Here is a 27,234-nt window from a genome sequence, read left to right on the forward strand (position 1 = left end):
CTGAAGGACGGTGGACCGACCCACAGCTACCGATGGATTGATTGATTGATTGTGTGACTGCAGTATACTGTTTATTGCTTTCATTTTATGGATTAGTGGTCTGGTTAGATAGTAAAATTCATGTTAAATTGCTGTTTTAGGGGTTGTTTTTAAAAGCCTGGAACGGATTAATCCATTTTGCATTACTTTCAACTGGAAAGCGAGCTTTGGTTTTGGAACGCCTTGGTTTTCGAATGCAATTTGCGGAACGGATTAAGTTTGAGAACCAAGGTACCACTCCATGGGTTTAGCTCTAGATGTTGCCCTGTTAGGTTTATCGTGTCTTCTGCTTGCTTGTCCCCCAGCCCTAGGAGGCCTCAAGAAAACCGCTCCGCCTGGGGGCACGGCGTCTTCCAACGGGGCCGAAGCCCTATCCCTGAAAGCCCGCACGCTTGCTGGGATGGCGTCCAAGACGACCAACACAAACGTCCCCAAAAGGATAGCCCATGCTCCCACACTGCAGGTACAGATTCTCTCCACTGCCTGCCCCCCCAGAATTGCTTCACAAGGGAGCACGCAGAACGCGGAGGGCAGACTGTTTTCTGTGTCTTGCCCGGGCTTCTGTCAGAGATGGGTTGTGAAATGCTCTGGGCTGCATAGAATTGTAGATAGGCATCGTTGGGAGTAGTGAGGTGATAATAGGGCTTTCTAGATGAGCACCAGCGCTTTGAATTGTGCTTGGAAACGTACTGCAAGCCAGCGGAGATCCTTTAGGACCAGTGTTATATGGTTTCAGCGGCCGTTCCCAGTCACCAGTCCAGCTGCTGCATTCTGGATTAATTGCAGTTTCCGGGTCACCTTCAAAGGTAGCCCCACGTAGAGCGCATGGCAGTAGTCCAAGCGGGAGATAACCAGAGCATGCACCACTCTGGCAAGACAGTCCGCGGGCAGGGAGGGTCTCATCCTGCGTCCCAGATGGAGCTGCCCTGGACACAGAAGTGACCAGCGCCTCTATGTACAGCTGGGAGTCCGAAATGACTCCCAGGCTGTGCAGCCTCTGCCTAGCTCCTAAAAGTCAGGTAGTTGTTTATCTCCTTGACATCTGAAGGGAGGGCATTCCACAGGGCGGGTGCCACCACCGAGAAGGCCCTCTGCCTGGTTCCCTGTAACCTCACTTCTTGCAGGGAGGGGAACGTCAGAAGGCCCTTGGAGCTGGACCCTGGTGTCCGAGCTGAACGATGAGGGTGGAGATCCTCCTTAGGTCAGGAGAGGTACTGTCTGGCAGGGCTTTCTGAGGTTTCCAAACCACAGTCCCCATCCTCACCTCACCGTTGGCCAGGCTGGAGCCTAGAAGGCAGCTGTTTTTTCAAACCCGGTTGGAAATCACTTTAGCCCTTGTGTGGCAAAGTCCAGTATCTCAACCGTGCCTGTGTGCCATAATAATAATAATAATAATAATAATAATAATAATAATAATAATAATAATATATCATTTATACCCCGCCCATCTGACTGGGTTTCCCCAGCCACTCTATTTGTTTAATAACCTATTAAACATTAAACAGGGCTGCCTTCAGATATCTTCTAAAAGTTTGGTAGTTATTTTTCTCTTTGACACCTGGTGGGAGGGCGTTCCACAGGGCGGGCGCCACCACCGAGAAGGCCCTCTGCCTGGTTCCCTGTAACTTGGCTTCTCGCAGGGAGGGAACCGCCAGAAGGCCCTGGACCTCAGTGTCCGGGGAGCCTTCAGCTCCCCTTCATTCCGCATGTATTTGTTAAGTACATTCATAGGCCACGGATCTCCTCCCTGCCCCTCTTTCATCTTCACAACAGCCCTGCGAGGTAGGCTTGGACCCAAGATGACTACTTAGCCCCCCAAGGTCACCCAACATGACCGAGCGTGAGAATCTGAACCCAGGTCTCCCAGTCTCGCGGGCCAGTCGCACATGCCGTAGCCCCACAGATCGCAGTAGCCTCTTGGGAAAAGGGGCGGGCGATGCGTCGGCCGAATTCCTCAGGCGAATCTCTCCTCTTCCCCCAGAGTGCTACTTTGAAAAGGCCAGTGATCCCCACCGAATTTGGGGCAAAGGTCCCCACCAACATCCGGCAGAGATACCTCAACCTCTTCATCGACGAGTGCCTGAAGTCGTGCAGCTCGCAGCAGGAAGCGTTCGACAAGGTTTGTACCTTTCTTCCAATAATAACAATTTATTATTTATACCCCGCCCATCTGGCTGCGCTTCCCCAGCCAGTCTGGGCAGCTTCCAACAAAATATATTAAAATGCAGTAATGCATCAAACGTTAAAAGCTTCCCTAAACAGGGCTGCCTTCAGATGTCTTCTAAAAGTCTGGTAGTTGTTATTCTCTTTGACATCTGACGGGAGGGCGTTCCACAAGGCAGGTGCCACCACCGAGAAGGCCTTCTGTCTGGTTCCCTGCAACCTCACTTCTCGCAGTCAGGGAACCGCCAGAAGGCCCTCGGAGCTGGACCTCAGTGTCCGGGTAGAACGATGGGGGTGGAGACGCTCCTTCAGGTATACTGGACCGAGGAGCAGGGGGGTTTATTTGGGGTGGGGTACGGAAAGAATTCTGGATGCTTAATAGCTTGCCGCTCATTTACCGGAAGCCCAACAGACTCTGCCCAACCGCTGCAACTCTTGAGTGACTTTCTTCCACATCACAGCTCCCGTCGTTCTCCGCCTTGGCTGTGTTGGCTCAGGCTCCCGGGAATTACAGTCCCAATTATCTGTTAAGACCCTGGAGTGGCTGGGATTGGTGGGAGGAAGAACTGGGAACGGAGTGAGTGAGAAAAATCGGCCATCTTTCTATTTTTATTTGCCACTTTTTACAGCAAAGCATCTCAAAGAGACTTGGGGGTAGAATCACAGAATGGTAGAGTTGGAAAGGGACCCCCAGGGATCATCCATTCCAACCCTCTTGCAATGCAGGAATCTCAGCTAAAGCATCCATGACAGAGGGCCGTCCAACCTTTGCTTAAAGACCTCCAAGAAAGGAGGGTCCACCACCTCCGTCCCACGGTCAAACAGCTCTTACTGCCAGAGAGTTTCCCCTGATAACTTAGTCTGGATCTCCTTCCTCGTATATCTTGAAGCCACGGGTTCGAGTCCTAACGAAACATACCCAGCTCCTTCAACCGTTCCTCACCAGGCTTAGTTTCCAGACCCCTTGACCGCATATTTTAATATCTAGGAAATAATAACAGGAAATAACAACAGGGAACAAAGCCAGAAGTAAGCGCTAAAGAACATAAAGAACATAAAAATCCTTACCTGTAGAGATATGTAAAAAGCTGAAGTCCTTACACTTCACCAGCAAACAGATGAGCTTTCTGGCCCTTGAGGCTGCCTGGGGCCATGCTCCTTGCTTTGCACCTTCCCTTGAGTGCTTTTTGCCTGGCTGGAAATATTCCCTGGCCAGAGGAGAGAGAGAACAGAGAGTCTGTGTGCGTGTTTGAGAGAGCCACCTGCAGAAACGAAGCCCGTTTTGCAGAGGGCGGTATTTATTCAGTGTGGTGTAGTGGTTAAGAGCGGTAGCCTCGTAATCTGGGGAACTGGGTTCGCTTCTCCGCTCCTCCACCTGCAGCTGCTGGGTGACCTTGGGCCAGTCACACTTCTCTGAAGTCTCTCAGCCCCACTCACCTCACAGAGTGTTTGTTGTGGGGGAGGAAGGGAAAGGAGATTGTTAGCCGCTTTGAGACTCCTGTGGGTAGTAATAAAGCGGGATATCAAATCCAAACTCCTCCTCTTATTATTATTATTCATTTGTTTCTCCGGCCAACAATGTGCCGTCCGTAGGCCCTGGCAGAGGAGAAGGTGGTCTACGACCGCAGCACCAGCCGCAACATTTACCTGAACGTGGCGGTGAATACCTTGAAGAAGCTGCGCAACGCCCTTCCCAGCCCTGCGCATGATGCTCGCAGTGCGTATCTTTCCTTGCTTGCTTCTTTTGTAAGATTATTATTATTAAGGTAAAGGGACCCCTGACCATTAGGTCCAGTCGTGGCCAACTCTGGGGTTGTGGCGCTCATCTCGCTTTACTGGCCGAGGGAGCCGGCGTACAGCTTCCAGGTCATGTGGCCAGCAGGACTAAGCCGCTTCTGGCGAACCAGAGCAGCGCACGGAAACACCGTTTACCTTCCCGCCAGAGTGGTACCTATTTATCTACTTGCACTTTGACGTGCTTTCGAACTGCTACGTTGGCAGGAGCAGGGACCGAGCAAGGGGAGCTCACCCCGTCATTGCGGGGATTCAAACCGCCGACCTTCTGATTGGCAAATCCTAGGCTCTGTGGTTTAACCCACAGTGCCACCCGCGTCCCTTTTTATTATTATTAGTATTTATTTATTTATACATACATACATGCCCCACCTATCTGGCTGGGCTTCCCCAGCCACTCTGGGCGGCTTCCAACAAAATACTAAAATACAATGATTCAAATATTAAAAGTTTCCCTAAACAGGGCTGCCTTCAGATGTCTTCTAAAAGTTGTGTAGTTCTTTATTTCCTTGACATCTGACGGGAGGGCATTCCACAGGGCAGGCGCCAGCACTGAGAAGGCCCTCTGCCTGGTTCCCTGTAACCTCGCTTCTCGCAGGGAGGGAACCGCCAGAAGGCCCTCGGAGCTGGACCTCAGTGTCCAGGCCATTGAGAAACAACAGACCCAATTTAGCCGTGCTCATTCATTTCAGTGGGCCTGCTCTGAGCTACGGCCTACTAACTGCATCCGATCCACGGGTGGTTGCACTGAAATTTGCGGTCTCGAGCGTCACTAATGTGCCCATTTCGTACCCGGCTCCTTCCCTCCTTCCCAGGGTTTGGCAACCGGAAACTGGTGTCTCACGAGGCCATGCTGGGAGGCAAACTGGCAGCCAAGACCAGCTTCACCTTGAACCGCTCTGCGGCCGCTCAGTTGCGGGCGGAGGACCTGAAAGGTAGGCTCCTTTTTGTGTCTTCTCTCTGTGTGTGTCTGTGTCTGCGCCCCCTTCCTTTCTGCCTCATGAGGACCTCGGTGCGTTTAATCCCTAAATCCAGAGCGAGGTAAAAAGGTAAAGGGACCCCTGACCAGTAGGTCCAGTCGTGGCCGACTCTGGGGTCACAGCGCTCATCTCGCTTTACTAGCCGAGGGAGCCAGCGTCCAGCTTCCTGGTCATGTGGCCACCAGGACTAAGCCGCTTCCAGCGAACCAGAGCAGCGCACGGAAATGTCGTTTACCTTCCCGCCTGAGCGTTACCTATTTATCTACTTGCACTTTGACGTGCTTTCAAACTGCTAGGTTCGCAGGAGCAGGGACCGAGCAATGGGAGCTCACCCCGTTGCGGGGATTCGAACTGCCGACCTTCTGATCGGCAAGTCCTAGGCTCTGTGGTTTAACCCACAGTGCCACCCGCGTCCCTAAAGGTAAAGGGACCCCTGACCATTAGGTCCAGTCGTGGCCGACTCTGGGGTTGCGGCGCTCATCTCGCTTTATTGGCCGAAGGAGCCGGCGTACAGCTTCCGGGCCATGTGGCCAGCAGGACTAAGCCGCTTCTGGTGAACCAGAGCAGCGCACGGAAACGCCGTTTACCTTCCCGCCGGAGTGGTACCTATTTATCTACTTGCACTTTGACGTGCTTTCGAACTGCTAGGTGGGCAGGAGCAGGGACCAAGCAGAACACTGCAAAACCTTTGTGATCCCTCTGAAACCACGATAGCAGGGGCTAACGTCTCAGCTCAGCCGGTTTTATTTGAGCGAGCCGATCTCCTTGCCACCCTCAGGGGCCTCCCTCTACCGCCGGCTGAAGGAGTACGTGTTGACGGAGGAGGACCTGAAGGAGCACGGGTACCCCCTGCCGTGCCCCGAGACGTCGGGCCGCGCCGTCGTCTTCAACGCCGAGGAGAAGAAAACGACCGACGGTAAGCTCCGCGGGGAGAGAGGCAAGACCCGCAAGCACTTCTGGCTTGGCGATCCTCATATAGTATCAATCCGTTGCATTTATAACCCCTCCTGTGTCGTTTTCCACCTCCCCGCTTTATCGCCAGCAACAACCCTGGGAGGTAGGTTGGGCTGAGAGCCAGTGACCAGCCCCCAGGTTCGCCAACTTAGCGGGGATTTGAACCCCCTCAAAACGGTTTTTTCCCCTTTGCAAAGTGAGCTCAACGACTTTGAGCTGATTCTCAAAAAAACCGAGGCTTTTCCCCTTTGCAAAAGAAGCTGCACAACTTTGAGCTGATCCTCAAAAAACCGGGGCTTTTCCCCTTTGCAAAAGAAGCTGCACAACTTTGAGCTGATCGTCAAAAAAACTGGGCTTTTCCCCTTTGGAAAAGAAGCTGCACAACTTTGAGCTGATCCTCAAAAAAACTGGGCTTTTCATCTTTGCAAAAGAAGCTACACAACTGTGAGCTGATTTCCCCCAGAAAACAGGGCTTTCCCCCTTTCTTCCTCTAAAAACTAGGTGCGTCTTATGGTCAGGTGCGTCTTAATGGCACGAAAAATACGGCAATTCATTGAATCTCTCTCTTTCTTTCTCCCTCCCACAAATTTCTAGGCTCTTGCAGAGTTTGCTGCCGCTGCGGCACCGAGTACATGGTGACTCCGTCTGGGAACTGCGTCCGCAAGGAGGAGTGCGTCCACCACTGGGGGAAGTTGCGCAAGCAGAGAGGTAGAGCGTTGCATTTGAGTTCCTTTTCTCCCGCAACTCATCCTTCCTCCGCAGGAGCTCAGAGAGTGGGTGTTTGTGGCGGTTTGCATCTTCTGTCCGCGCTCGGCCTCCCTGCGCCGTTGCGTCTTCGCAGCAACCTGTGAGAATTGCGCAGAGCTGCTGCTTCTCGTGGCTTGGGAGTGGGGGTCCAGAGCGTCATCCAGCCCAACCCCCACCCCCCGCAATGCCGGAATCTCAAAGCATCCACGACGGAGCCAACCTCCGCTTATAAACCTCCGAGGAAGGAGAGTCCACAACCTCCCGTTTGCATGTTTTGTAGAATTTCTACACCGCTTAGTTGTAAAAGCCTTTCCACCCCCCCAAAAAAAACCCTCAAAGGGGTTTCCGAAGAGAATAGAACAGGCATAGGCAAACTCGGCCCTCCAGATGTTTTGGGACTGCAACTCCCATCATCCCTAGCTAACAGGACCAGTGGTCAGGGATGATGGGAGTTGTAGTCCCAAAACATCTGGAGTTTGCCTATGCCTGGAATAGAATAACCAAGTTATTGGTAAAAAAAAAGAGGCTGTTTTGAACATTCAGTGAAATGAAATGAAATCGGCAACAGGTTAAAGGAGACATGGACATTCTGTGTGTCTGGACAGACTCGCCTGAACGAAAATGTTTTTTGCAGGCACCGAAAAGAATTCAGCGAACCTTTTCCGCCTTGTTCAACAGGCAGGCAGGCAGAGGTCCTGGATCCTGGGTTTGGATCCCTCCATGGGCCTGAAACTTGCCAAGTCGCATTCTCTGAGGGTGGCCTACCTGGTAGGACTGTTGTACAAGGCTGAAAACGGTTTGGCATGGGGAAGGAATACATGGGTTTTGAGTGTTTTGAGACACTGAGGGGATAGAACAAATATTTGTTGTCGTTTAGTCGTGTCCGCCTCTTTGTGAAACCCTGGACCAGAGCACGCCAGGCCCTCCTGTCTTCCACTGCCTCCCGCAGTTTGGTCAAACTCATGCTGGTAGCTTCGAGAACACTGTCCCACCATCTCGTCCTCTGTCGTCCCCTTCTCCTTGTGCCCTCCATCTTTCCCAACATCAGGGTCTTTTCCAGGGAGTCTTCTCTTCTCCTGAGGTGGCCAAAGTCTTGGAGCCTCAGCTTCAGGATCTGTCCTTCCAGTGAGCGCTCAGGGCTGGTTTCCTTCCGAATGGAGAGGTTGGATCTTCTTGCAGTCCATGGGACTCTCAAGTGTCTCCTCCAGCACCATAATGTACCGGACCAATTCAATTCCCTGACCTAGTCGTTATGTAGCTTCGACAAAGAGCCACGCCTTGAGCGTTGCTGTTTCCTCTTCCCTCCCTGGCGCCTTCCCCTTATTTATCTCATCCCTTTGGTTGTCAACAATCACCATCATTATTATTAATTTAAAACCTTGAGTGCTTGAGAGAAAGGCAGGGTGTAAATATTGCAAGGACAGCCTCTGCGTATCGTTCAGCTGGTACCTTCTGGGAAATGCCCTTCTGCTGATTCCTAAGCCACTGTGTCCTCCTTACTCAACCTTTTCTCTTCCTTTCAGTTCCTGGTGGCTGGGAAACCCATTACAACTGCTGTTCGGGAGCGGTTGGTTCCCCCGGGTGCCAAGTCGCAAAAGTAAGTACCGTATTTTTTTGCACCATAACACTCACTTTTTCCTCCTAGAAAGTAAGGGGAAATGTCTGTGCGTGTTATGGAGCGAATGCCTACAGATGGCGGGGGGATCTGCTGCAGTCGTGAGCAGAGGATCCATGGTTCCCCTTCCTTCCCTCCTCCGTGGCTTGCTTTGAAATAGCAAAGCGGGAGAAGACCCGCTGAGTGGGGAGGAGAGAGGGACAGAGAGCCTGCTTGCTTTAAAGGAGCAAAGCGGGAGAGGAGAGGAGCCTTCTCCTCTTATACCCCTCTTCTGCATTATTAACAGCATCCTTCTCCACCCACCCCACGCGTGTTCCTTGTCCCTTGAGTGCTTTTCCTTCCCTCCCCACTTAAAACATGGTTACAAAGCACGGATCCACATGGATCCTCAGGGTTTTTGCACTGGGTCACCCCAAATTCACCATCAGATCACATAGCATGTCCATGGCTACAGCTTGCACCAAAAAAATCACGCACCCACTGTTGCCTGGGGCCGCAGTGGTGCAAAAACGTGGTTACAAAGCATGGATCCACATGGATCCTCAGGATTTTTGCATTGGGCTGCCCCAAACTCACCGTCAGATCACATGTCTGTGGCCACAGCATGAGCCACAAAAATCATACATCCGCTGTTTCGTTAAGAATATTTTTTTCTTGTTTTCCTCCTCTAAAAACTATGTGCGTGTTATGGTCGGGTGCGTGCTATAGAGCGAAAAATACGGTACTTTCAAATTTACTTGGTTTCCTTTTAACTCGCCCGTCCTCCGTCACGGAGCCCCCAGGTGGCAGAAGCGTGGTTGCTAGATCTAGGCGCAGGTCGTAGTTCACTGGTAGAGCCTTGCAGGCAGAAGGTCCTAGGCCCAGTTCTGCCCCCCTCCCAATCCCCAGGTAGGACTGGGAATGCTTGAAACCTTGTGGAGCCCGACCGGTCCGTATGAACGTCAGCTAGACCAGGCTGCTCACCAGAGCAAGGCGGTTTGAGCATCTTACTCCGATCCTGGTCCGACTGCACTGGCTACCAATTCGTTTCTGGGCCCAATTCAAAGTGCTGGTTTCGACCTACAAAGCCTTAAACGGCTCAGGACCGCAATGCCTCAAGGACCCCCTCTTCCCATATGAACCTACCTGGACCCTGAGACCATCTTCTGAGGCCCTCCTTCGTGTGCCTCCTCCTCGAGAGGCCCAGAGGGTGGCAACACGAGAACAGGGCCTTCTCTGCAGTGGCTCCCCGTCTGGAACGCTTTCCCCAGGGAAATTCACCTGGTGCCTTCATTATACACCTTTAGGCGCCAGGCAAAAGCGTTCCTTTTTAACCAGGCCTTTACCTTTACTTTATTGGGTTGTTGTTTTTATTTTTATTAGGTATTTTGTGTTTTTATATCTTGATTTTATTCTCTGAACTGCCCTGAGTATAGGGCGGTATATAAATTCTAATAAAAAGATGATGGTGATGATGATGATGATAGACTGCCTTTAAGCCTGGAGGCTTCTCCATGAATTTTTCCTGACCCCTCTTTCAAAGCCATTATCCTCCTAAAGCCAGGCGAGGTGAAATAAGCCGTCTTCCTTCTCTCTTTGCCCCTCTAATTTCCTCCTCCCTCTTTCAGCAACACGTTCACGACGGCAGGAAGGAGAGCTTGGAAGGTTTTGTGAAGACCTTTGAGAAGGTGCCCAGCGCAGACGGAAACCCGGGCATCTACGCCTTAGACTGCGAAATGGTTGGTGGAGCTGGAGTTGGTCATCTGCTGGGGCAGTTTCGAAAAACGATAGCCATTAAAATCATAGGCTTAGGCAGCTCAAAAGAGGCTGCTTCTTTCATCTTCGAATGTGTCTCTGTCTGCCTATCGTGTCTGTTTTGAAAAAGTTAACTAAAACCGTAGCTGTGTTCCTTAACGGCCGGGAAATACAGTGGAACCTCGGAAGCCTTTGAACTCAAACGTTTCGGCTCCCGAGTCAAAACCCGGAAGTGAGTGTTCTGGTTTTCGAACGATTTTTGGAAGCCGAACGTCCAGCACTGCTTCCAATTGGCTGTAGTACAGTTCCGGGAGTCGAATGAATTCTGTATTCTGTTCGATAACCAAGGCACAACTCTATCTATCTGTCTATCTTATCTGTCTATCTATCTATCATCTATCTATCTGTCTATCATCTTTCTATCTATCATCGTATCTATCTATCTATTTATATCTATATCTATCTATTTATCTATCTATCAATCTATCGATTATCTGTCTGTATGGCTGTCTGTCTATATCTATCATCTATCTATCTATCTTTATCATCGTATCTATCTATCTCTATCATCTATCTGTCATCTGTCTATACGTCTATCTATCATCTATCTATATCTATCTATCATCTCATCTCTCTCTCTCATCATCTATCTATCATCTGTCTGTACGTCTATCATCTATCTATCTATCTATCTATCTATCATCTATCTATTTATCTCTATCATCTGTCTGTATGTCTGTCTGTCTGTCTATCTATCTATCAATCAATCATTCATCTATATCTATCTATCATCTATCTATCATCTATCTATCTATCTATCTATCTATCTATCTATCTATCTATCATCTATCTAATCTATCATCTATCTATCTATCTATATCTATCTATCATGTCTGTTCTGAAAAAAGATAACTAAAATCGTAGCTCTCTTCCTTAACCGCTGGGAAACAGTCGGCCGGAAGAAGCAGCCTTGAAAGTTGTCAGAAATCTCTTTCCCCCCTCCTTTGATTCCTGGTTCTCTGGACCCCAAATCGGTTTAATCTCTGGGTCATTGAGTCAGGCGAGGGTTTGGCGAAGAGGGGATCAGGGCTGCCTGCGGAAAGAGAGCCTTCTTGAGACACCGCCCCCCTCCAATATCTCTCTCTTATTCTTCGGCTCTCGCAGTGTTACACCAAACAAGGCCTGGAGCTGACTCGGGTCACGGTGATCAACTCGGAGCTGAAAGTCGTCTACGACACCTTCGTCAAGCCTGACCACAAAGTTGTGGACTACAACACTCGGTGAGAATGCTTTCCTTTTTCCTTTCTCCTTCTGTGATGGAACTCCTATTTGGGGACTTCCCTGGCTTTTTTCTGGCCCACGTAGGACCAGTCTGGATAGTTGGCCTTGGTGAAGATTTGACATTTTGATTTGAGTTTCTACTGAAGTGAGGCTGCATTTTAGTGTTGTACAGTGGTACCTCGGGTTAAGTACTTAATTCGTTCCGGAGGTCCGTTCTTCCCCTGAAACTGTTCTTAACCTGAAGCACCACTTTAGCTAATGGGGCCTCCTGCTGCTGCCGCGCCTCCGGAGTCTGATTTCTGTTCTCATCCTGAAGCAAAGTTCTTAACCTGAAGCACTATTTCTGGGTTAGCGGAGTCTGTAACCTGAAGCGTATGTAAGCCGAGGTACCACTGTATTTTAATCTTGTTTTTAAGTTGTGTTTCAATCAATTGTTTTTATACCTGGTGTTAGCCACCCTGAGCCCGGTCTTGGCTGGGGAGGGCAGGGTGTAATAAATAAAATTTATTATTATTAAGCATTTAGGTGCAAACCGCGCCCAGCTTCTTAACCTTCAGATCGCTGGCCTGTCTAAACCCTAGTGGCAGCAAGTCCTCCAGAGACTCCAATGTCTCCATCTCCCACACACAACAGCCTTTCTGGCAGGCCAGCCAAATCAGCTTAGTTTTTCTTTTTAAAAAAATCTTGTTTATTGATTTTTCACAAAAAAAGACCGTAAGTTAACTTCCTGTCCTCTCCTCCCAAGTTTAGTTTTTCCCTTAAGTTCCAAATTGTGTGGTTCCTCTGCTCCAAAATGAAATGGGGCAAATTCTTCCTTCCTTCCTTCCTTCCTTCCTTCCTTCCTTCCTTCCTTCCTTCCTTTCCTTTTTCCTTCCTCCTTCCTTCCTTCCTTCCTTCCTTCCTTCCTTCCTTCCTTTCTCTCTTTCTCTCTTTTACGTATTTGTTTATTTCCTTCCTTTTTCTCAGCCTGAGACCCAAGGCCAGCTTATGCAGATAAAATGGGAGGGAAAAGCTAAAAACATAGAAAATACAAGAGGTTCGTATGAGGGAATATGGTCTTTCAAATAGCCTGTACGTTCTGGGGACCGTGCCAAAATTACATATAGTCAAAACACACACTGGATTAAATGTCACACAGGATTGTCAAAGTCTCTCTCTCTCTCTCTTTCTCTCCCCCTCCCTCCGCTCTCTTTTTAATGATTATCTATTTTGCCAAACGCTTAAATCTGAATGCTCACAAGTAAAATGCGAGTAAGTTGCGGGTTTACAAGAAGGGAGAGCTGGAGACTAGCCTATAACTCTCAAAAGTGGATATTTTTCCGTTTGTTTTCATACATATAGTGCATTGTCATTTTCAAATTTGACAATAATCATCATCAGTTGACATTTACGTAACATACTTGTTTTGACTTCCCTCCCCCCCCCCCTTCTTGGTTTCTTGTAAAAAACATTTTCAAAACTTTCATCTCCCCCTTAAATCATTTTGTTTGTCACTCTCTGCATTTCTTCCGAAGCCAGCTTTTAACTGCTTGCTTTTAAATTAATCCTGTTAATGTGTTTAATTGCTCACAGTAATTTTTTAGATAATCCACGCATCTCCCCCATTCATTCTTCTTTCTTTCTTTATTTCTTTCTTTCTTATCTTTTTTTGTTGAGTTTTACGTTGCAAATTTAAATTCCAACATTAAACATCAACATCATCATTTAGGATTCCCTAAACCCTTCGATTCCCCTCTGCCCTTTGATGGCTACCATTTTTATCAATCTTTTTTCCCGCTGCTTCACTTATTTTCTCTATTTTTCTTAAATAATCCATTTTTTTTTAACCTTAATTCTGAATACACTACGAGCGTTCATCAAACCCTTCCAAACGTTTTTAGTTGTTTACAGTGTTCTCTTAAATACATTGTAAAATTTCCCCATTCCTTCTTAAAGTTTTAGAAGACATCTGAAGGCAGCCCTGTTTAGGGAAGCTTTGAATGTTTAATAGGTTACTTTTTTCTTTCCAGTAGCACCTTAAAGACCAACTAAGTTAGTTCTTGGTATGAGCTTTCGTGTGCATGCACACTTCGTCAGATACACGCATGCACACGAAAGCTCATACCAAGAACTAACTTAGTTGGTCTTTAAGGTGCTACTGGAAAGAAAAAAAATTTTTTTGTTTTGACTATGGCAGACCAACACGGCTACCTATCTGTAATAGGTTACTGTATTTTAGTGTTCTGTTGGAAGCCGCCCAGAGTGGCTGGGGAAACCCAGCCAGATGGGCGGGGTATAAATAATAATAATAATAAAAATAAAAAGTTATTCTTGGTTTCTTAATCTTCCCGCAAGCTTTGCTGTTTATGCAGAGCCCCTTAGCATTGTCACAGTTCCTCTTGCTTCGTTGGTGGGACAGCATCCTCTTTCCATCTCTGCTCAAAAGAGCTGCTGGGAGACGCCTTGTTGTTGTTGTTTAGTCGTTACTCATGTCCGCCTCTTCGTGACCCCCTGGACCAGAGCATGCCAGGCACTCCTGTCTTCCACTGCCTCCCGCAGTTTGGTCAAACTCATGCTTGTAGCTTCGAGAACACTGTCCCACCATCTCGTCCTCTGTCGTCCCCTTCTCCTTGCGCCCTCCATCTTTCCCAACATCAGCGTCTTTTCCAGAGAGTCTTCTCTTCTCATGAGGCGGCCAAAGTCTTGGAGCCTCAGCTTCAGGATCCGTCCTTCCAGTGAGCACTCAGGGCTGATTTCCTTCCGAATGGAGAGGTTGGATCTCCTTGCAGTCCATGGGACTCTCAAGAGTCTCCTCCCGCGCCAGAATTCAAACGCATCAACGCCTTGATCAAGCGGCAGTTTTGTACGACTGCCTTCGCAAGGGCAAGTATTCCCACCCGTTTGACGGCGTTGATCTTTGCCTTCGCAGGTTTTCCGGCGTGACAGAGGCGGACCTGGAGAACGCCTCCATCACCCTGCGGGACGTCCAAGCTGTCCTCCTGAACATGTTCAGCTCAGACACGATCCTGATCGGGCACAGCCTGGAAAGCGACCTGTTTGCGCTGAAGGTAACGGGACAGGTCTGGCAGGGCAGTTCTGCTTGCTCTGGGGAAAGCCAGGCAGCGATGTGTCAGCCGCAGGGTGGGCTGGGGTCCTTTTCCCCCTTTGAGCGGCTTAACAGAGGAGTCTGTGCCCCCCACCCCATCCAGACAGAAGCAGCTGAGCAACGCTAGATCAGGCGGGTATTCCCCAAACCCATCGCCGCATCCCGTCCCCCAGTCCTACAGACAAACCCATTGCCGTATACTCCAACCTGGTTTATTCCCAGAGCCACAACTCTTCAAAGCATACCTTCTATCTCCCTGGTTCCCAACACACATGCCCCACAGGGGGTCAATCTGATTTTTAGAGAGGGGGCCAATTTGAGAATGAGTTATTAACAATGAATCAGCTTTTAGGCTTCCTCCACTTGAATAGGAGCTCGCTTTTTGAATAATAAGAATCACTGTATTTTTCTGTCTATAAGACGCCCCCTATTTGGGGGGAGGGGACGCGGGTGGCGCTGTGGGTTAAACCACAGAGCCTAGGGCTTGCTGATCAGATGGTTGGCAGTTCGAATCCCCGCGACAGGGTGAGCTCCCGTTGCTCAGTCCCTGCTCCTGCCAACCTAGCAGTTCGAAAGCACATCAAAGTGCAAGTAGATTAATAGGTACCGCTCCAGCGGGAAGGTAAACGGCGTTTCCGTGCGCTGCTCTGGTTCGCCAGAAGCGGCTCAGTCCTGCTGGCCACATGACCCGGAAGCTGTACGCCGGCTCCCTCAGCCAGTAAAGCAAGATGAGCGCCACAACCCCAGAGTCGGCCATGACTAGACCTAATGGTCAGGGGTCCCTTTACCTTTACCTATGAGGCCAAACTTAGATCCAGAAAAGGTTTAGGGGTATGCGTACCTCTGCGTCCGTCCGTCCCCCAGAAAAAAGCACTGGCTATGCAAAAATCACGGTGGGGGGGGACCCACAACGCTGGCGAAGGCTTCTCTCAATTCCTGCAGCCCCTCTTAACTCGGCCGGCTCAGCTCTCCCCCAGGGGGCGGGCAGTGGATCGCAAGAGCAGGCGACGGCAAGAATCACGGCACGGGAAAACCACAAATCCAGCCTCTGCCTCTGCGTAGCCCGGTCCTTATTTCGGACCTCGCGATCTATCAGTCTATCACGATGTTTAGCCAGCGATGATATCGCAAAGTTGACAGCCAGATAATTGCCTGGCCCAAGTGGGGGGTCCGAGGACGCCTTCCTGGTGGCGCAAGGGTTTCCACTGGTGCAGAAGAACTTACCAGAAGTACTTGGGGGGGAAAGGGAAACCCTTTGACGCCGTCTGCGTCTGTCTCTCCCGGCAGCTCATCCACGGGACTGTGGTGGACACGGCTGTCGTTTTCCCTCACCGCCTGGGCTTGCCTTACAAGCGGGCTCTGCGCACCCTGATGGCCGACTACCTCAAGCGCATCATCCAGGACAGCGGTGAGATTTTGGAGGGGGGCGGGTTGGGGAGCAAGGGAGAGAATCCGTGGGGTCTTCAGTCCGCCTTCTGCCCTCTCCGCTCCTGAGCTGCAAAGCCCTGGCCACCGAACACCAGCCTCTCTAAAGTCCTAGAGCTCCAATTCCACACACCCCAGTGCCCTTCTTTCCCATAAAGGAACAGCCTCACAGTCCCGCTTGGACTACTGCCATGCGCTCTACATGGGGCTGCCTTTGAAGGTGACCTGGAAACTATAACTAATCCAGAATGCGGCAGCTAGACTGGTGACTGGGAGCACCCGCCAAGACCATGTAACACCTGTCCTGAAAGACCTACATTGGCTCCCAGGACATTTCCGAGCACAATTCAAAGGGTTGGTGCTGACCTTGAAAGCTCTAAATGGCCCAGTAGACCTGAAGGAGCATCTCCACCCCTATTGTCCATCCTGGACACTGAGGTCCAGCTCCGAGGGCCTTCTGGCATTCCCCCCCCCCCCCCGCAAGAAGAGAGGTTGGGCAGGGAGCCAGGCAGAGGTCACACAGCCTGGGAGTCATTTTGGACTCCCGGCTGACCATGGAAGCACAGGTCAGTTCTGTGTCCAGGGCAGCTCCATCTGGTACGCAGGATGAGACCCTCCCTGCCCGCAGACTGTCTGGCCAGAGTGGTGCATGCTCTGGTTATCTCCCGATTGGACTATTGCAATGCGCTCTGTGTGGGGCTGTCTTTGAGGGTGACCCGGAAACTGCAACTAATCCAGAATGCGGCAGCCAGACTGATGACTGGGAGCGGCCGCTGAGACCATATAATGCGGGTCCTGAAAGACCTACATTGGCTCCCAGGACGTTTCCGGGCACAATTCAAAGTGTTGGTGCTGACCTTGAAAGCCCTAAACGGCCTTGGTCCAGTATACCTGAAGGAGCGTCTCCACCCCTATCGTTCAGCCCAGACACAGGTCCCAGAGCCAAGGGCCAAGATTGATTGAATTTATATACCGCCATATACCCAGAGGTCTCAGGGCGGTTTACAGAAAACATCAGAATATGTAAATTCAAAATAAGAACAGTAACCCAAAGAGCCACATTTTAAAAGGGCCTAGGATGTCGTTGAGGTCAACCAAAGGCCTGGTTAAAAAGGAACATTGTTGCCTGGCGCCTAAAGGTGTACAAAGGTGTACACCAGGCGAACTTCCCTGGGGAGAGCGTTCCACACGGGGGGCCACTGCAGAGAAGGCCCTGTTCTCATATTGCCAGCCTCCGGACCTCTCAAGGAGGAGGCACACGAAGGAGGGCCTCAGAAGATGATCTCTGGGCCCGGGTAGGTTTATATGGAAAGAGGCGGTCCTCACCGCCCCACCCCAATTCCTTCCCATCTTTCCAAGTCCCTCTTTGATCTCCCCAAGGCAATGGTGACCAAACTCAGCCCTCCAGCCGTTTTGGGACTACAGCTCCCCATCATCCCTAGCTAACAGGACCAGCGGTCAGGGATGATGGGAATTGTAGTCCCAAGCATCCGGAGGGCCGAGTTCGACCACCACTTCCCCAGAAGATGAGTCACAGCTTCCTGCGTTCTCTCTTTGTTTTTCTTCCCGGCAGTGGAAGGCCATGACTCGAGCGAGGACGCCCGGGCGTGCATGGAACTGATGATCTGGAAGATCAAGGAAGACGCGAAAGTGAAGCGGTGATAGAGGAGGGGCCTCCGCCGTTCTTTCTCCTTCGCCTCTTCCGCTTTTACCGGTGCAGTGCAATAATGATAATAATAATAATAATAACAGCCTCTGGGGAGCCTGGACCTCCTCCCACCCCCCTTCTGTGTTCGCAGGTATCCCTGCGTAGCTGCTGCTGGAGGCGCCACCCCTCCTCTGCCGTCACACTGAGAAAGCGTGTGACCTCACGAGGCTGGCCGTGACGCCCCTGTCCCCCACGACCTGTAGGCCCGCTGGAGAACTCCAGGATAAAATCTGGGCGCCGCCTAACTCCCCGAAACCCCGTCCCGTTCGCGAACCTCAAGAAACAGAAACTTCGCTTCTCCTTTGGGGACTTCACGTGGGGTTCCCTGTGCGCTTCCGCACGTCGAGAAGTCGGCCGCGGCGACTCGGGCAAGCTGCGGAGGCGCTGGCGAGCCGCGTGGGGGCTCCGATCCGGCAGCGGGCTGCCTCCAAACCCGCAACCCCAGGGGAGAAGGCGGAGGCGCCGTGCGGTTGGCAGGGCAGCAGAACCGCCGGCATGGATATACGTTTGAGTCCCGGCCGTGGATACGGCAGGGCATTGCGCTCGCGCCAGGAGCACGGGGGGCCTTCGGTGCAGCCGGCTGGTGCCGACCCACAGGAAATGGGCCCCCTTGCAAAGAGGGGGTTCCCCTCACCCCATCTCCCAGCGCAACGGGCCCCCGGTCTCTGCTGCCTGCATCGTCGGACTCCTTCCCGAGGCAGAGGATCGCCCCGGATAAGGGGCTGGCAGCCGTTCCTACGACGGGTTCGCCGCCCGCCACCTGAGACCCCGAATCGGCAGTTGCGCAAGTCCTCCAGGGTGGAAAACAGGGCATGAGCGTGGCAGAGTCGCTGCAGGGAGCCTTACGATTCGTCCGCCTTCGCAACTGCAAATCCGGGGAACGTCCTCCACTGTTCAGAGCATATCGCACTCAACTTCCAAGCTCAACCACGACACGACTTTTTAAAAAAACACTAGGAAATGCTTCTTCCTAATTACTGCTAATCGCTGCTCTATGAACGCCCCGTGGGGAAACATAACCCAGCTCGCTTTTTTGGGGGGGGATGCAGGTGGAAAACTTTGCCTTGGCGTAAAACGGAAAGTGGGGTGATGGTTGAATCCACCTCCTCAAATTCACACACGCTCAGTTATCCGTGAGTGTAAATAACAATGTTCTAGGAACAGAGCGAGTTAGAAGACGGGGTGGGTGGGGGTGTTGGTTATCTATTTAAAACAAGGGGACAATTCTGCACTACAAGCTATTTTAGCTGACAAAACTCTTCCCTCCTCTGTCCCCCGAATTTTCATTTAAGGAGAGAGCCTAAAATGCTCTCTTAGAGAGTTTTCAAATGTTTCCCAACGCCGTCGGAACCCGTTCATTCCCTTTAAATACCAGTTCCATGTTTTTGCAGCTCCCAATCTGCCCTCTTCCTTCCTTCCTTCCTGGGTAATAAGAGGAGAAAGCAAGTCTCCTCAGCCCCTGGGGGGAAAAAACCTATTATTATTATTAATAATAATAACCTTAGCGTAGGTCGACCTCCTCCGCAGCTGATCTCAGCCGTTCCCTGGTTGACGATTCCCAAATCCCCTTTGTTTTGTTAACACTGTACAGTTAATTAAAAAAAATGGGCTCTGTAGACTTTGTATATGCAGAACTGGTAAAAACCTGTTAACACTATTTTGTAAATGGTTTTTTTTTTAAATAAATAAACAAAAAATCCTGGCTATTTGTGGAAAGCACGGTTGGTTGTTTTAGAGATTATCTCTCTCTGTGTGTGTTATTCTGCTTACTGGAGAGTGTATCAGGGATAAAGGGGTGGGTGTGTGGATAATCCTGAGATTTTATTTTTGAAAGGCCACAACTTTGCCGAAGGTTTCACCTGCGAAAAGCCAGAAACCTTCAAGTTTAAATCAGAGAGGGTCTTGGGTTTCCTCCATACTTGGTCGAAGTACCAGCTGTGTGTGCAAGTGTTTGGAAGAACGCAGTCTCTCTTGAGACAGCCGAATGCTTCTTCTTAGATAGGGGGTATGTATCCCAGATAACCACTGGAGGGGGGGTTTCTCCTATTAAGAGGAGCCATTCCCCTCCTGAGAGTCTACAAGGCAGCTTCTTGTCTTCATTCTCCTTCACCGTTGGATGAGCATTCTATGATGTCACAACAGGCGAACCAATCGGTGGCACAGACTTCAACCCCGCCCTGAAAATGCATTCACTTTTTGCATTCTCTCGCAGGAGTTCCATTGTTGTTGTTTAGTCATTTAGTTGTGTCCGCTTCTTCGTGACCCCCTGGATCAGAGCACGCCAGGCCCTCCTGTCTTCCACTGCCTCCCACAGTTTGGTCAAACTCATGTTCATAGCTTCGGGAACACTGTCCCACCATCTCGTCCTCCGTCATCCCCTTCTCCTTGTGCCCTCGCATCTTTCCCAACATCAGGGTCTTTTCCAGGGAGTCTTCTCTTCTCATGAGGTGGCCAAAGTATTGGAGTCTCAGCTTAAGGATCTGTCCTTCCAGTGAGCACTCAGGGCTGATTTCCTTCAGAATGGATAGGAGTGCCATAGTTCGCACTATTTGCATTCTCTCGCTCCGGCATAGTTTGCACGGCGCGAAGAAGCCCTTTCGTTTCCCCTGCATCCCCCAGCTTCCAGCTCCATCGCATCTTCACGAGTTCCGGCGTCGGGAGGAAAGCTGCTCTCTTAACGGCTCTCTCCACGCCGAGCGCAGTTTTGGAAACCCGGCGCGTCGCCTCCCAACTCGCTTGAGGAGCCCGCATCTCGAAGGAAAAATCTGAACGAAACCCACTGGGCCGTCGACTGTCATCTCGCCTGCGGGAGGTGGGGGTCAGAGGTCAGGCAGAGCCGGCCGGGCTTTTTTGCGATGGAGACGTTGCTGCGTTAAACATGCCTATTTTAAGCCTGTTTGCACCCCTGGCTGGGTTCCCCGTGGGGGTCAGCCCCCGATCGCCACCCCTACGCCAGAGCCTCCCATTGTCCACGCTATCGATCAGGGTCCTGAGCCTCGTTAAAACCCCTTCTCCGGTTAATTTTCCTCTTGTAAGCTCCTTTTGGCCGGCAAATGTGGGATGGACAGTCACAGAAGCGGGGAGGGTGGCTGGCTGAGAGTCTCCCGCTGAGATATCGACGGACCTGTCACAACCCGTTTGCCCCTTGTGACGTCTGAAGGGGGCTGCGTTGCAAAGAAATGTCCCCGAGTTGAAAGCTCCCCACTGAATCCACCACCGGTTCAGTGTTTTGGGGGATTTCGCCGTCCCATTTCATCTCTCCCCTTCCCCTCTTCCAGCCACACCTTTGGAATCACCACCAAAGCATCCTTCGTTTGCCAGTTCCGTGGCTGCATTTGAAGATTGCTTCAGTTTGCAGCCAGGAACTTCGGACGCTCATCTTCAATCAGGTGATATTTGGCTAATAATAATAATTACTATTCTATAATAATAATAAAAAAATTGTCCAGTAGCACCTTAGAGACCAACATGCACATGAAAGCTTATACCAAGAACAAACTTAGTTAGTCTCATAAGGTGCTACTGGACAATTTTTTAATTTTTATATATATTTTGACTGCATCAGACCAACACGGCTACCTATCTGAATCTGGTACTATTGCAGTGGTACCTCTGGTTACGTACTTAATTCGTTCCGGAGGTCCGTTCTTAACCTGAAACTGTTCTTAACCTGAAGCACCACTTTAGCTAATGGGGCCTCCCGCTGCTGCCACGCCGCTGGAGCACCATTTCTGTTCTCCTCCTGAAGCAAAGTTCTTAACCCGAGGTACTATTTCTGGGTTAGCGGAGTGTAACCTGAAGCGTATGTAACCTGAAGCTTATGTAACCCGAGGTACCACTGTATTATATTATTATTATTCTTTGGCGATCACTCGTAGCTGAGTAAGATTGTCTTCGATAAACACGGTTTTAACAATGAGTCTGTAAGTGACCATGGAGGCCAATTCTGGATCCACACGTCCTTCCACAGTGGGGACATTGGTTTTTGGGTGGGAGTTGATCCCAGTGAGGGTTTGCCAAGCGTGTCTTCCTCTTAGTACGTTTCTCCCTTGTGTCCTGAGTTCGAGTGTCTTCAAAGCCCAGGACACCTTTGGCAAAGGCTGTTCTCCAACTGGAGCGCTCGCAGGCCAGTGTTTCCCAGTCATCGGTATTTATACTACATTTTTTTAGATTTGCCTTGAGAGAGGCCTTTGAACCTCTTTTGCCACCAACATTACGCTTCCCATTTTTAAGTTCGGAATAGAGTAGGCGTGCTCTGGTCCATGGGGAGAGTCAGACACGACTAAATGACTAAACAACAACAAAGTTCCAAGTCTGGGAACCTCTGGACTCGATGATCCTCCATTGCAGGCGGTTACACTCGACGACCCTCTGCGGTCCTTAGGATCCCGTCCTACGATTCTGTGATTCTTTTGCCTGGCCTGGACTGTCCAGCAATTCAGCCTCGTTGGATAGTCTGCGAGTTCTAGTGTTAGGAGAGGGGGAGAAAAGCTCTTTCCTGTAGCTACTTGGTGGTGCATCCTTTTATAAACCACTTCTTCCTTGCCTTTCCCCCAAACTTAAAAAAGCCCCAAACCCCACAGCCCTTCTACATAAGGGAATCGCTATGTCCCCACCAGGACTGTAGAAAGCCGTGTTGATTCACAGAAGGCTAGCAGTTGGGAAGGGGGCAGTCTCCCAGCTCGGCTGTCCCAGTAGTGTGGGGTTTTTTAGAGGGGACCCCCCGCTGCGAAGCATTCAGGCCCCTTTCGTTCAGCTTAACCCCCTCTGCGCAGCCACGAGGCCGTTGGGGTCAGGGGTGATCAGGAGTGATCGATCCCACCTTTTGAAAGGCAATTTCATTCCTATAAAACTACGTTTTGTTCCTGGACAGCCGGAGCAAATTGTGGGGGGTGGGCATGGTCATCCAAAAGCGTAGGGCACGTAAAAAGGGTTTTTTTGGAGTGGGGTGGGGGAGCTTAGCAAGCAAACGGATCGATCAGGAATCGGGAAGCTGATTAGAGGATGGAGGTAAGCTCTTTAGCGAGCCACGTCCGAAGGGTGCAAAGCCATTGATCTCCTGAGCACATCTGTGCTCTTGTTAACTAATTTTTTTTTGGCAGTTTTTACTATTTGCACCCGGGGCGGATGTTTGCTTGTTTCAATGCGCACGTCTCGAATCCGCTCTTCCCAGACCAGATCTGTGAGCCCCAAAGCGCTGTTCTCCCTCCAAGCTAGTTCTCCAACCAAAGAACATCTGCAAAGGTCCTTTGCTGGGCCAAACCACACACCAAAAAAAGCCATGAAAAATGAATGCATGGCTGTTTCGATAGCACTATCCGGACATGGAAGTTAGTGTGGCAAATATCAGCTGCTGATGTTCACATTTTTGGCTTGCTGGTTGCCTAAATTCGTTTCTTTATTAGCACCTGTGCATCTTGTAGCTTATTTTGGAGAGGTTTACAAAAAGAAAGAGAAATCAGTTCTGAGATGCTCCCAGGCCTCAGGTTCACAATCTAAAGAAAACAATGCAACACACAAGAAACATGGGATTGAGAGGGAGGGAGAAAGCAAGCTCACAGGAACATAGAATTTTATGATGATAATAATATCCCAACAGAATATTAAGAACACCAAACATTGAAAACTACTAAAATACAATAATTCATCAAATGTTAAAAGCTTCCCTAAACAGGGCTGCCTTCAGATGTCTTCTAAAAGTCAGATAGCTGTTTATTTCCTTGACATCTGATGGGAGGGCATTCCATCCCCCGAGAAGGCCCTCTGCCTGGTTCCCTGTAACCTCGCTTCTCGCAGGGAGGGGACCGCCAGAAGGACCTCGGGAGATGGACCCCGGTGTCCGGGGTGGAGACGCTCCTTCAGGTATACTGGGCCAAGGCCCTTTAGGGCTTTAAATGTCAGCACCAACACTTTGAATTGTGTTTGGAAACGTCCTGGGAGCCAATGTAGGTCTTTCAGGACTGGTGTTATATGGTCTCCACTCCCAGTCCCCAGTCTGGCTGCCGCATTTTGGATTAGTTGTAGTTTCCGGGTCACCTTCAAAGGCAGCCCCACGGAGAGCGCATGGCAGTAGTCCAAGTGGGAGATAACCAGCGCATGCACCACTCTTGCCAGACAGTCTGTGGCCAGGGTCCTCTCTGCCCTAAGCATCATCGCACAGAACAGGGAGGTGTTCTTTGCGAACCCTCCACCGAAACCGGGTGGTTTCCCCAATTGCTTGCACATCTGTGGGCCTCCACATCTCCCGGTGTCTTGGTGGGTTCACATTTTGACCATCCCATGCTGGCTGAGGAGGAAATCATCTCTCCAAGCCCTCTCCACGCTTGTCAGACCTTGTTAGCATCCCCAGCAAAGAAGTCATCTCTTTTTCTGCCCCTGTACCCACCCCCCAGCCGCCGAATGCAAAATCCCCTCTGCAAAGAGAGTGAGCTTGGATTAGGGGCCCCGAGGTTTTGCTGTCCTGGCTTTGCCTGAACTCAAATCCCCCCAGTCTAATATCCCTCGTGCTGCAAGATCCCAAAAGCACCTGGACTAAAATGGTCTATCCAAAACTTCACTCTGGTGGTTTATCACCACAACAGCTACTCACTTTGGGTTTTAGTAAAGCGAACCGTCTAATTTGTCAGCGCCAGGACATGGGTGGCGCTGTGGGTTAAACCACAGAGCCCCGGACTTGCCGATCAGAAGGTCCACGGTTTGAATCCCCGCAATGACGGGGTGAGCTCCCGTTGCTCGGTCCCTGCTCCTGCCAACCTAGCAGTTCGAAAGCACGTGAAAGTGCAAGTAGATAAATAGGTACCGCTCCGGCGGGAAGGTAAACGGCGTTTCCGTGCGCTGCTCTGGTTCGCCAGAAGCGGCTTAGTCCTGCTGGCCACATGACCGGAAGCTGTACGCCGGCTCCCTCGGCCAGTAAAGTGAGATGAGCACCGCAACCCCAGAGTTGGCCACGACAGGACCTAATGATCAGGGGTCCCTTTACCTTTACCTAAATGATATCAAGTGTCAGAACAGCTTGGCCACAATAAGGAAATTTTGCCCATGGCATGACTATTTTTCTTCCCATTTCCACTCTCTGGCACCCGATCTGCATAACCGAGCAATTCTAAAATATAGACGTGCTTTTACTCTCGCAAGATGCCCTCGTCTGGACTTGAGGGACGATTCCAACGGATCCCACATGAAAAACATCCCTGTGGAGACGGCCGTCCCGAATCGGTGGCACATGCCCTTCTGACTTGCCCTCTTTATAAAGACTTGAGGAATGAGATTATCACCCCTCTTTTATCGTCCATTCCGGGTCGCCCAGCCACTGCCCCAGTGTCCTTTCTCTGGGCAGATCAAGATGAACAGGTGACAGCAAAGGTGGCAAGGTTTTTTGTTGGGGCAATCAGAATCAGGTCCACTCTTTGACTACTGATTCCAAACCCCAAAATGTATTTTATAATATTGACTTTTTATTTCTATTCTTTGTATGTCATATTGTTGTTTTATTGATATGACCGATGGCTGATGCAAACGAATATTCATTCATTCATACCTGTCCAGGAGAGAGTGACGTGACGCTGCTTTTTAAAACGGACAGGAGAGAGGTGGTGTGATGCGGATCTTTTTACATGCTCAGAGAACTTTACTCCGCGGAAAGCCTAAAGACCACTCTGAGCCAGCAGTTATGTCAAAAGTAAAAAAGAGAACCGAGAAATTACACAAAAGAAACGAAATACTGTGAAAATCCCTGAAACGAGAAGCAATCGAATAGTTCAGTGAAACAAGGTTTGTAGACGGCGTCCCGTTAAGGCTTTGTACAATTCTAGGTTTTTCTCATTTTTACCTTAAACTTTTTTATTTTTATTATTTAGTTTATTTCTATAAGATAATATAAGAATGGAAAATATTTAAGGAATATATAAGACTACATTGCAAAAATAACACCGCCTTAGCAGAACTGGAATGACACTTGCGAATGCTAAATATATATTTACATGTTGTACTATTTTATTGTTGTTAGCCGCCCTGAGCCCGGCTTCGGCTGGGGAGCGCGGGAAATAAATAAAATTTATTATTATTATTATTATTAAATAAATGGAACAAATATCTTAGTAGGATGTATGAAAAAGGACACAAAATAAAGCTGCGCGATAATACCACGACGGTAGAAAAAGTATAATGAGAACGATTGGAAGTTTCTTGTAAAAATAAATAAAATTATTTAAAGGACATGATGGTTTTCTTTTCATTATTTTTTTCCTCTTTTTTCTTTTTTCATATTTTTTTTCTTGCTTTTAAGTCGTGAAGTTGCCCCCCCTATTTTTATTTAACCTTGTTATACCTATCCGAGTTGTATGTTTGTATTTTAAACCTATATATATATATATATATATATATATATATATATATGTAGGTATACACACACACACACACACACACATATATATATATAAATTTGGCTGAGCTCTGGTTAAGTTCCTACTAGATTTGGGGAGCAGTGCAGGAGGAAAGTTGGGGGGGGGAGAGGTCGGAGTTTGACACGTGCCCCTCGCTTACAACCCCCCTTCCCCCAAATCCCCCCAGCTGTTAAATAGCAGAGGATGAACAGGAGCTGGGAGTTAGAGCCATGAAGGCGCAGGAGTGAAGAAGGAAGAGAGAAAGAAAGAGAGATCTTGCGAGTTGGTGAGTGATTTATGTGGGGTGCAAACCTGGAAGGAAGTGTTCCGGTTTGCGAACTTTTTCCGGAAGCCAAATGTGCTCTGTTTTCAGTGTAATGCTGAGGTCTGTCTGTTTTTCCTATTTATTTTGCGTTTTTGTAGCTCTTTTCCGTTTTGTTTTTGTGACTGTGTGGAACCCAGTCCAGCTACTGATGGATCGATTGTGTGACTGCAGTACACTGTTTATTGCTTTCATTTTATGGATCAATGGTCTCGTTAGAAAGCAAAACCCATGTTTAATTGCTGTTTTAGGAGTTGTTTTTAAAAGCCTGGAACGGATTAATCTGTTTTGCTTTCCTTTCTATGGGAAGGCGCACCTTGGTTTTGGAACGCTTTGGTTTTGGAACGGAATTTCCGTAACGGATTAAGTTTGAGAACCAAGGTACCACCAAGGGGTGTGTGTGTGTGTGTTTGTGTGTGATCCTAAAGGAAAATTATTATTATTATTATTATTATTATTATTATTATTACAGTGGTACCTCTGGTTCCGAACGGGATCTGTTCTGGAGACCCGTTCGCAACCTGAACAGAACGCAACCTGCGTCTGCGCTGCTCGATTCGCCGCTTCTGCGTATGCGCGTGACGTCATTTTGTGCATCTGCACATGCGCGAGCGGTGAGACTCGGAAGTAACCCGTTCCGTTACTTCTGGGTTGCCGCAGGACGCAACCTGAACACGCTCAACCTGAAGCAAACATAATATGAGGTATGACTGTATTATTATTTTATTTGAAGAAGACCTACTCCCTCTGAAAGGGACGCGGCTGGCGCTGTGGGTTAAACCATAGAGCCTAGGACTTGCTGATCAGAAGGTTGGTGGTTCAAATCCCCGCAATGACGGGGTGAGCTCCCGTTGCTCGGTCCCTGCTCCTGCCAAGCTAGCAGTTCAAAAGCACATCAAAGTGCAAGTAGATCAATAGGTATCACTCCGGCGGGAAGGTAAACGGCGTTTCCGTGCGCTGTTCTGGTTCACCAGAAGCGGCTTAGTCCTGCTGGTCACGTGACCCG

At 49.7% G+C, this 27,234-nt stretch overlaps 2 protein-coding genes across 3 annotated transcripts in view; both read left to right on the forward strand.

Annotated features, from left to right (window-relative positions):
* RNF126 (ring finger protein 126) overlaps positions 1-6,239 on the forward strand; it is a 767,042-nt gene extending 760,803 nt beyond the window's left edge. Inside the window, exon 8 of the transcript XR_014543357.1 lies at positions 6,206-6,239. The gene's annotated coding sequence lies outside the window, so the exon portion shown is untranslated. The remainder of the gene's footprint in view (positions 1-6,205) is intronic.
* Positions 1-19,231, forward strand: part of REXO1 (RNA exonuclease 1 homolog) — a 34,943-nt gene extending 15,712 nt beyond the window's left edge. For both annotated transcript variants that reach the window (XM_083594385.1, XM_083594386.1), the window contains exons 5-16: positions 345-502; positions 2,021-2,158; positions 3,796-3,919; positions 4,812-4,931; positions 5,755-5,892; positions 6,525-6,638; positions 8,201-8,274; positions 9,900-10,010; positions 11,191-11,306; positions 14,216-14,354; positions 15,680-15,800; positions 17,391-19,231. In XM_083594385.1, coding sequence (XP_083450511.1) covers positions 345-502; positions 2,021-2,158; positions 3,796-3,919; positions 4,812-4,931; positions 5,755-5,892; positions 6,525-6,638; positions 8,201-8,274; positions 9,900-10,010; positions 11,191-11,306; positions 14,216-14,354; positions 15,680-15,800; positions 17,391-17,479 — 1,442 coding nt within the window. In that variant the 3' untranslated portion in view covers positions 17,480-19,231. The remainder of the gene's footprint in view (positions 1-344; positions 503-2,020; positions 2,159-3,795; positions 3,920-4,811; positions 4,932-5,754; positions 5,893-6,524; positions 6,639-8,200; positions 8,275-9,899; positions 10,011-11,190; positions 11,307-14,215; positions 14,355-15,679; positions 15,801-17,390) is intronic.
* Positions 19,232-27,234: the final 8,003 nt, after the last annotated feature.

This window comes from Podarcis filfolensis (assembly GCF_964270895.1).
Source record: "Podarcis filfolensis genome assembly, chromosome: 18".
NCBI lineage: Eukaryota > Metazoa > Chordata > Lepidosauria > Squamata > Lacertidae > Podarcis > Podarcis filfolensis.